At 35.4% G+C, this 10,479-nt stretch overlaps 2 protein-coding genes across 2 annotated transcripts; one reads left to right on the top strand and one right to left on the bottom strand.

Annotated features, from left to right (window-relative positions):
* The first annotated feature begins 237 nt into the window (after window positions 1–237).
* LOC113867652 (putative pentatricopeptide repeat-containing protein At5g59200, chloroplastic) lies at window positions 238–2,249 on the top strand. Its single transcript, XM_027503063.1, has one exon. It carries the CDS (start codon window positions 309–311, stop codon window positions 2,205–2,207), a length of 1,899 nt encoding a protein of 632 aa, XP_027358864.1. The 5' UTR covers window positions 238–308; the 3' UTR covers window positions 2,208–2,249.
* Window positions 2,250–5,272: 3,023 nt separating this feature from the next.
* Window positions 5,273–10,479, bottom strand: LOC113866867 (protein unc-13 homolog). Its single transcript, XM_027501665.1, has 5 exons — window positions 9,562–10,479; window positions 7,600–8,482; window positions 6,755–7,209; window positions 6,438–6,624; window positions 5,273–6,249 (listed from the first exon to the last, which is right to left on the bottom strand). The coding sequence occupies exons 1-5, from the start codon at window positions 10,477–10,479 to the stop codon at window positions 5,273–5,275; spliced, it is 3,420 nt and encodes a 1,139-aa protein (XP_027357466.1).

Below are 10,479 nucleotides of genomic sequence, written 5' to 3'. Positions count from 1 at the left end.
CATCATATGATGTGACAAAAAATATTAAATAGAGAAATATTTTTAAAAATAATAATTTTTAATGTGATTTATAAATTAAAAAGGTATTTTATATTCTTTTACATGTAGAATAATTATCATCCTTAATTATGTATAATAAATAATAAAAATTTTCTATTATGAAAAACACGTTATTTTATATCTAGTATAGAATGAAAGAAGAGATCGAATGTTATGGGATAAAAAAGCTCTAAAAAAACACGTTCATTTTCACAGAGGAAGACGCATAATGTAATAGAGAAGAACCGAACAAGAAGCCAGTCCATGAAATGATTATTTCGACGGTGCCCACTATAAAGGGAAACCTTCATACCTCGTCAAATTCATATTCTAACTTCAGTGATTCCAACCTCGGTAGAAACATAATCTCACACCTTCACAATAACTGCAAAGACCTTAAACAGGTCCAATCAATACACGCTAAAGCCATAAAAACCCGAACAGAACAAGACCCTTTCGTAACCTTCGAGCTTCTTCGACTATATTGCAAGCTAAACTCCATTCACCATGCCACTAAGCTCTTTCACTGTACCCAAAACCCAAACGTGTACCTTTACACTTCCCTCATTGATGGGTTTGTGTCCTTTGGTTCTTACAAGGATGCCATCAAGTTGTATGGCCAAATGGCCCACAAGCTTGTTTTGGCTGATAACTATGCTGTCACTGCAGTGTTGAAAGCATGTGTTCTTCAACGGGCATTGGGAAATGGGAAAGAGGTTCATGGGCAGGTTTTGAAATCTGGGTTGTGTTTGGATAGGTCCATAGCGTTGAAGCTGGTTGAGTTGTATGGGAAATGTGGGGAATTGGAAGATGCGTGGAAGGTATTTGATAAAATGCCTGAACGAGATGTCGTGGCAAGTACAGTTATGATGGGTTCGTGTTTTGATTGTGGGATGGTCGAGGAGGCAATTGGGGTGTTCAGTGAGTTGAAGACTCAGGACACGGTTTGTTGGACTGCTATGATTGATGGGTTGGTTAGGAATGGGGAATTCAATAGGGGTTTGGAGATGTTTAGGGAAATGCAGGTGCAGGGCGTGAAGCCTAATGAGGTTACTTTTGTTTGTGTCTTGTCGGCGTGTTCACAGCTGGGAGCTTTGGAGCTTGGTCGATGGATTCACGCATACATGCGCAAGTGCAATGTCAAGGTTAACCGATTTGTTGTGGGTGCGTTGATCAACATGTATTCGAGGTGTGGTGACATTGATCAGGCAGAGGCATTGTTTGATGAGATGAAGATGAAAGATGTGTCCACTTATAATTCCATGATTGGTGGACTGGCTTTGCATGGGAGGAGCATTGAAGCTGTTGAGTTGTTTAGGGAAATGCTTAAGCAGAGGATTAGGCCAAATAGTATAACCTTTGTTCGGGTTTTGAATGCTTGCAGCCATGGAGGGTTGGTGGAGCTGGGTTATGAGATATTTGAATCAATGGACACGGTTCATGGGATTGAACCGCAAGTAGAACACTATGGTTGCATGGTTGACATTCTTGGTAGGGTAGGTAGCCTTGAAGAGGCCTTTAACTTCACTGGGAGGATGGGAGTTCATGCTGACAATAAAATGCTTTGTGCTTTATTAACTTCTTGCAAAATTCATAGAAACACAGAAATAGGAGAAAAGGTTGCACAACTTTTGAGTGAGAATTCTAGGATAGATTCTGGATCTTATATCATGCTGTCAAATTTCTATGCTTCTTTGGGAAGATGGAACTCTGCAGCAAGAGTTAGAGAAAAGATGGAGAAGGGAGGGATCCTTAAGGAACCAGGTTGTAGTTCTATTGAAGTTAATAATGCAATTCATGAATTCCTTTCAGGAGATCTTAGACACCCTGAGAGGAAAAGAATCTACAAGAAGTTAGAAGAGTTAAAATATTTGACAAAGTTGGAGGGTTATTCGCCAGCAATTGAGGTGGCTTTGCATGATATTGATGATAAACAGAAGGAGTTGGCTTTGGCAGTACATAGTGAGAGACTTGCAATATGCTATGGACTTATCTCAACTGAAGCATACACAACACTGAGAGTTGTAAAAAATTTAAGGATATGTGATGATTGCCATGCAATGATCAAGCTCATAACAAAGATTACTAGGCGAAAAATTGTTGTTAGAGATAGGAATAGATTTCACCATTTTGAAAATGGAGATTGTTCATGTAAGGATTACTGGTAAATAATAATCACTTTTAATATATATATTTATAAGCATAATTATTGTAACCTAAACCGTATTTGTCATGATAGAGGTCGCAACCGGCTCTTCGAATTTTTTTTAAAAGGTTATCATCAATATAGGATACAAAATTTTATAAAATTTAGATATTTGTACATTGTGACCCATTAATAACAACTTATTTACACCAGGACAATGAAATATCAATTAGTACTTAAATATGTGAAATTTTGTAGATATAATTTACATTATTAGGATATAATTTACACTATTAGAATTTTAAATTAAATGATTAAATTAAAAACATTTACTTTTGATAAAAAGTTAGGTTCATATGATACGATTTTGTCTTGTGTAAAGGAATATTAATTGGATTTAATACTAAAACAAGTGGAACAATATTAAAAATGTAGTGCAAAAATTCTCATTTGTTTCAAAGAAAAATATTTTAATCTCAAAGTTCGAGAACAAATGTTGTGCTTTAAGCCAAAATTCTCTTATTAAGTGTTGTTAACAAACTAAATAACTTCAATTGCATTTTAGGAGAGAAGAGATCAAACAATTCGCTATAATGTCTCACATTATAGAGATATAAAGGATAACAATGATATTAGAGATTCTAGGTATCTATTCACATCACAATGACCATTATATTGGTATTAGATCACTACACTAGGAAAGAGATGTGAGAGCAATTCCGTTTTAATTTAGAGAGCATTTAAAATACTCTAAAATCTTGCGCTATCCAATATATTGTATTTAAGAAAATTCGCTCTCAATTCTCAAATATTGATATTAAAGAACAGTTTCAATGAACCATGAATTTGGAATTTAAAATTTACTTATTTTTTAGTTTTCTATTTCAAATCAAAATTAATTTATTGTTACGTTTAAAATTTCTTTATTTTTATCACAGATCAAAATTAAAACTTGAGTTTGTATGTTGTATTAACCAAATAGTCCACATCTGCAACACTAGTAGGATAATTCATGGTTAATAAAGAGAAAGAAAGAAAGAAAGAAAGAATAGAGAGCTATAAGAAAGGTAACAACAGATGAAAAAGATATCAACTTTGTTAGCATAAAAAAGACGAAAAAAACCTATAGACGTGAAAGATACCAACTTTGTTAGTGTATTAAAAAAATGAAAAGACGAAGAAGATGAGAAGAACTTACAGACATAGAAGAAACTAATTTTATTAGCAAGACAAAGAGATTCATAGAGCATGCTTAATTTATATGATAAAAAAAAAGACTTTAGAGAGCGATTCTTTATGAACCGCTCTTAAAAGTATACATTAGAGATCTACTTTTAGAAGTATATATTAGAAAGTAATTCTATATAAATCGTTCTCTAAAGATAACTACTTTTAGAAGTATACATTAGAGAGCAGTTCCATATTAACTACTATCAAAAGTGTACATTAGAGAACGGTTCTCTGTCTCAAAGGTATACTTTAGAAAGCGGTCTAAGGCTAACCGCTCTATAAGTATATTATTGTAGAGCAGTTTTTACTAACCGCTGTCTAAGTTAGCATTTTAAAAGCTCGTTTTTGGCATAGTTGATCTATCAAATATGCTTTGCTCAAAGTTCACTTTGAATCTAACTATTGGATCTTATGTAATGCTTGGGAGTCAAAAGTTAAGGTGGACACATACCTACACTTTGTGGTTAAGAACTGTAAAGAGTGCTCTTCCGATTTCATTTCATTTAATTTTTCTCCTGTAAATAAAGTTTGCAATATGCTTATTCATTATCATGCCAAAATGACCTTTTTCTGGTTCTTCTCTTGAGCTTGATTCTTCGGTGTAAATTCCAATTTATTTTTTTTAATAAATAATATCCGGCATTTTTATGTAAAAAAAAAGTAACATTGTTAAAAATTAACGCTAATTGATTACAAATTCAATGAAAAGTTAACTACACTCTTTTATTTACATTATTTTATAATTTGGACACTAAAACATCTAAAGTATTAGAAAAAATTAGATTAATTATTAAATCTCAGAATATTTTAACTACAAATTATTTTAAAATAGATATAAATATACCATTATCAACTCTTAAAATCTTATTTATAATCATCATGTTTATATTAAATGTTTTTCATGAATAAATTTTTTTTAATATTTTTAATTAAAGTTATTCAAGTAAAATTTGATGACATTAATATTTTGGTTTTTTTTTATTATAAAACATTTTATTATCATTCATAACAATTTCAAATTTTTTAGGTTATGTATTATAGATAAATTTGTGATTTTATTTTTTTATATAATATTTTATCAAATATATATAAATTTTTAAAAAATTATAATAACGTACCTGTACTCTAATTTTTATATCCAACACATATTGGTCATTGAGGTCTAACCTTAGCTTCAGTCCCACAAGAAATATGGAATGGCTAAGTGCTTCGGTTTTTTTTCTTGAGTGTAGGGACATAGCTAATATAATGATTCATTGCCTCATCATTTTCCAAGTGTTTAATTGTTGATCCAAGATCTAATATGTTTCAGGACAAATAAGCAAAGTGCATACTGGTTATTTCATATATACTTGTGTTGAAGCCCTTCTCTTTCTCTGTGTTTGTTCAAACCAAGAAAAATTCATCTTAACACCTTTATATGTTCACACTGAAATTACAATACAATAGTAAGAGATAACTGAGTCTCGTTTGTAATTACATGAAATTTTGTTTTGTGCACCCTGTGAACTAATATAACTGGTAGCAACATCCTAGCTACAAGCTACTCCCAGACTAAATGCATTGACACCAAATTACATGGCACACTTGTGCTTCTTTCCTTCTCCCTTTTCTTCATAAAAAAATAAGAAAAGAATCCCTTTCAAAAGAAACACAAAATACTCTGTAGTCTGCAATAGCTTCATGAACGTTGAGCATGCCTACAACTTCATCCCACAATTTTTCTGTGCCTTCTAATACAATCCTTACTATCTCCCCCACAGTTCCATCATGTTCATACTTGTTAGATGGACAAAAGTATATATAGCTACAGTGTTTTGCAAAAATGTATTGATTATTGATATGCTTCTTTTGTTGTCATCTCCTCTTTGCTATTTGGAATGTTCTCTTCAAGAAAAGATTTGCAGCTCGGTCGTTTCTATAGCATAACACTCTTAATATTGTGTTGGGATCTGCTCTGTTCCACTTTCCTGTAGTTGGAGGCATTGGCAGCTTCTGGCCATTTCCAATTAGTCCTACTCCACTTGCCTCACTTGTTAAGGTAGTTAAGTTTTCCATTAATTGTTCAGTACTCATGCCCGTCAATGCTATCACTCCCTCCACTACCTCAGCCTCTTTCTGCACCACATTTTCTGTTATCAATTCTTCTCCAAGAGTGATGAACAAATTCTTCAAGCTGTCAAAATCCTCTTCTATACTCTGGTGATCAGATTCATTGAACACCCTGGTGGTTCCACCAGCAAGCAAAACCATGAGGAATGCATCAAATGAGGCCTTCATAACTTCCTTCACTGCCAGTGCTTGAGCTCTTTCTGTCAGAATTGCAGTCATTAGCTTAATGTTATGCTTGAGGATTGTTAATAAACTACTAATCCGAGCGTTTGCTACTTCGCCGGCATAGAGGCTTTCATAGAAGAAAGAGTTGGAGTCAAGGAACATGAGGCGGCAGGAAGCAACTTCTGAGACATGCTGGCAGGCTGCTAGGATGGAGGCGTTGGTTAAATCAAAGTATGAACTGCTGTTACTTTGAGTCTTTTGACTGTTTGTGGAACCGTGACGATTTGAAGGAACAACACCTGGAGTCAGGGAGAGTGATTTGTCAAGTGAGGGGATATGAGAAAGGAGATAGTTTAAGCTATTGAGACGAATGTAGAGGCGTTGTGTTCCACGGCTAGTGCATGAATGAGGATGGTTAGCTTCATATATTTCATATATGTGTGGATCTTCACAACTAACACTGCAAGGAGTAGCTATCTTCCACAGCTTGTGCAACTTTGAGTTCTGGTTGCACCTTGTCAGTGGGGGAAGAGAGGGAATGTAATTCTCTTTCAAACCTGTGAGAATTCAGATGAAAACATAAAAAATCAGAATGCTACAATTTTCAGTACTTCCTAGTCATTGTCAATTGAATAGCAAATACTATTACTCTACCTGTTCTTGGGATTTTCTTATCTTTTATTTCAAAATTCAACCAATTAAGTCTATGGGGCTAATTCGGCTTATAATAATTAAGAATACTTACCACATGCTGAAACCAACATTGTGTACTCTCTGAAGATTTTTTGTAATCCATCAGCAAGTTCTTGAACTAAATCTTCAGTTATTGGTATTGGAATTTGAAATAATTCTTGCACAATTTTCTTGGACAAACTCACCAGCTCTACCACTGATTTTCCATAAGGATCTGATTTAGACTTTGGATTCCATGCCTGAAATAAAAGAAGAAGAAGAAATGCATAAACTAAGCTCAACAACAAAAAATGTTATGTAATTTTCTAAATGCACAATATGCTGTGTTCTCCCTCCAGTTACATTTGTAAGAAAGAGGCTAAAACTTACTTCATTTTCTTTTGCTTTTTGCAAACACTCTCTCCCTTTTTGCAGTGATTCATCTATCCATTTTCTCATAAGGTTCAGGATGGTTGACTCAACTTCAAAAGGAATCATCTCCTGTACTACTGTTTTGCCACCATCCTCACAATCTGCCGACTCTTCAACTACCATTTGAACCAAAACATCTTCTAGCTTTTTAGCTCTCTGCAGTACTAAAATTATCTCAACTGTAATTGATGTGGTCATTTCACTTAAATACTGCATCAGCACATGTCCATATAAATTGTTCAGTGTCAGTGCTGCTACTGCAGCTGCTATGCTGTGCCATTTCTTTAATATTGGACTATAATTTTGTCTCTCCTTCATTGCCAATTCTTCAGTCTCCTGAGCTAATTGAAGCATAATTTCACCCATAGTTTTCTTTGTTCCAGATTCTGCAGATTTGGCAGTTGCTCCTTCCACTATCTATAATCATCAGAAAACGAAGACATTATGATATTCTTTTCTTATCTTTTACTTTCTAAATTCATAAGCAGAAAGTGATAATATCCAATAAGTGAAGCACTACTGGGGATTAAAAAATGCATTACTTAAAATATTTTCAATTTATTAAAAGATAACACGTTTAAAGTAGTCTCTAATTTAATTTGATTAACTTTTAGCCCTTAAAAAATTACAAGAATCGTATATATTTAGTCCTCTTTGAATGACTAAAAATGCACTGTTTTTATTAAATCAAAGGACTAATAGCGAGTAAAATTTAAACAGTGATTGAAGTTAAAAAGGTCATTTTTTGGAATCAAGAATATTATATTCAAGTAAATTATATACATTCTTCCAACATATGTTACCTACCTTTTGAAACGCAGTTTTTAAGGAAGAACGAATATAATCATCAACCTGATCCCCTGAGGAATCCATTGTAGTTTTATATCCTTTCTCTTGCTCTTCTCCATCAGAGATTGTAACATTTCCTAAAATCTTGGATGCTAACAACACCACAGGAAGAAGGTTCTCAATTTGTCCAATGGCTCCTCCCTGGAAATAATCATGGTAGTTGAGCAATCTCTTATCTGCCCACTCTTGCAGTGACCTGAGCACAGATGTCAATATCTTAATATACAAAGACTCCTTTTCTTTCTTAGCATCATTTGCCACCTCATTCAACATAGCATGTGAGGCACAAAGAAGGTCAGGTTCTATCAGCCCAGTTTCTACATATTGCCGAAACAGCACCCATGTGAAGATCACATTGTGAATTGGCCTATTGATCCCAAGTGTTGACCATGTTTTCTTCATTAGCTCAAGTTGCTCATCCACCTCATCAAGGATTGCTGTCTCATCCTTTAGATCAAAACTAGACTGAAGAAGAGAAATGTAGAGGTGAATGTTGACAGGGAACCCATTAGCCCAGTGGCAAACATTGGTAGGATTGTCACTTGGGCTTCTCATTGATAAGGAAACCACTGAATTGCTGAAGGATCTCATGGTGTCTGAGTTCTTACTTGTGTCTAATGGTTTGTGTTCTGCATTACGTATGATGTCTTTAAGGTTCATGGCAAATGTATTGCTCTTTTCTATAGGAATTGAGGGGTGCAAGAGGAGCCCTACTTCAAGGATCTTAAGCTGTCTCTTTTGCCACAAATGGTACTCATGGGAATCATTGAATTCTGAAGGTTTAAGGTGGCGAAGGAGCTCCAAAGGGAGAATGATAGTTTCTGCTTGCCGACCAAGCTGCAATTCAAGTATTTTGGAATAATTAGATCAAACGAACTTTTCATTATTGTAGCAATATTTGGCACATTTTCTGTAACCAAAGCATTGAATTCGTCTGATGGTTTCATTGTTTGGTTAATCTATTTCAGTTATATGCCCACCTTGATGACTCCAATTTCCATTTGCACACTAAGAATTCAGTTGTAAAATTCTTAAAAATCAAACACGAGGCAATAGCCTCTATTTCTTGATCAGAACTCTTTTTAAATAGACTGATTTTATTTACATATGACCAAATTAGACAGGTTTCAACGCCTAATATATATATCATGTGACTTAATATCCGAGTTCTAACTAGGGAAGTAAGTAGACATACATTATTAGAGAGCCAAGACCAATTTAAAAACTTACCATATTTAAATAAAACGATATTATTATTTTCCATTTAAAACACCACTATATTTTACATTTATTATATGGAGCAAATTAATACCCTAGTCCTTTTCAAGCACAACACTAATATCAATGCATCTGAAATAACAAGAGGGAATTCATTCCCATTTGATTCCATGTTTTTGTCATAAACACTAGGCATTGACGATTATGCCAAAGACCATCATACAAAACTAAAACTACGAAAATAAAAAAAAAATAAAAAAAAAGCTCAAAACAACATCGAGTGCATCACCCAAAAGAGACAAACAAAGTCCGAATCAGTAAACAAAAATAACAAACATACATTTTAAATCATAAAGTAATTAAAAAATTACTATAATTTCACATATATTATTTTATGTATTTTTTCAATTTTTTTAATAAACCATCAATTTCACTGTTTATTAATATAAAATTAATAAAAAAAATAGAATATCCTGTTAATTTACAAGTCACCTTAGATATTACAATTTTTTATTCTAAAATATTTTGTTTTAAACCGAATTTAATTAACTCGTGTAATTCATCCATCTCACATCACCTAGTAAAATTGGCTGTTGCAGTTGAATTTTGATGAGTGTAAAATTATAAATTTTGAGAGAAAAAAATGGATTTAAAATTGATGGTAGAAGACAAGAAAAATGTTGCATATGTTAACTTACTTGACCAACTAGCGTCCTCATGAGGGTTTTTCTCAGCCGGCTATCGCTTTGGTCGGACACTCCCATCTGCAGCCTCATGACTTCCGCCATAGTCATTTGCCGCCGCGGCACCATGCGATTTTTGGGGCTCTTCTCACCCACCACCGGCGACGACGGCGTCAACGGCCATTCTCCGGTCGAAATCATCCTCTGAGACAAGGAGCTTCTCAACATCTTTAACCCAAGCATCCGCTTCACCGTGCTCGTCTGCATCGCCGCCGGACTTCCCCCACCGCCATTCTCATTTTTGGAGTAAAACGTGAGCGCGCTCCGGCCACCAAATCCCGGCGACGACCGGCACGCCGTGAAGAAAATTTCATAGGCAGTTTCCCTTATATCATCGTAATCAAGACCTTGGAGATCGCCAAATGGCCACGCAAGGTCACTTTCCTTCTCATAGAGGTGTAATTTGCGTTTGTTAAGATTTAAGAGATCAGAATGACGATTGTTGTTCATAAGCATGGACGATGACGTGGAAGGGATGAGGCCAGGATCGGATTCATAGCGCACTAGTTGAGGGAAAGCATTATTGGGACATGTTTCATGGCGAACGTGGTAGATTGGTAGAGGAGGATCGGAGGAAGGTGAAGGGAGGGAAGGGAAGGGACCGGGGTAGGAGTCACGGCGGGAATGGACGGTGTTTGACGGTGGCGACATGGGAGGGAAGATAAGCCCCGGCAAGGATTCACGACGGTTGTGGCTGCCGGCGATGGGTTGGGGTTCGAAAAATGGGGAGAGAGAAGGAGGGAAAGGGTCCGGAGGGGGTTCATGGTGGTCGTGCGAGTGGTGGAGGATGTGAGGAGGGATGGAAATGGTTGGCGGCGACGGCGGAGGGAGGGCGCCGGCGGAGGAGTCGTGGCGGCGGGCGTGTAGACCCAT

The sequence above is a fragment of the Abrus precatorius genome, unplaced genomic scaffold (genome assembly GCF_003935025.1).
Source record: "Abrus precatorius isolate BTA unplaced genomic scaffold, Abrus_2018 Scaffold5, whole genome shotgun sequence".
Taxonomy (NCBI): Eukaryota; Viridiplantae; Streptophyta; class Magnoliopsida; order Fabales; family Fabaceae; genus Abrus; species Abrus precatorius.
The sequence above is the reverse complement of the archived record's forward strand: the minus strand, read 5'-3'. Positions and strand labels throughout refer to the sequence as shown.

What these genes read in the sequence shown, in the direction of transcription:
- LOC113867652 (XM_027503063.1), top strand. Translation starts at nt 309, where the DNA reads ATGATTATTTCGACGGTGCCCACTATAAAGGGAAACCTTCATACCTCG.
- LOC113866867 (XM_027501665.1), bottom strand. Translation starts at nt 10,479, where the DNA reads ATGGGTCTACACGCCCGCCGCCACGACTCCTCCGCCGGCGCCCTCCCT. An exon ending in TGAGGACGCTAGTTGGTCAA is followed by an intron (nt 8,483 to 9,561) that starts GTAAGTTAACAT and finishes CTTGAATTGCAG; the next exon opens with CTTGGTCGGCAAGCAGAAAC. An exon ending in AAAAAGCAAAAGAAAATGAA is followed by an intron (nt 6,625 to 6,754) that starts GTAAGTTTTAGC and finishes CTTTTATTTCAG; the next exon opens with GCATGGAATCCAAAGTCTAA.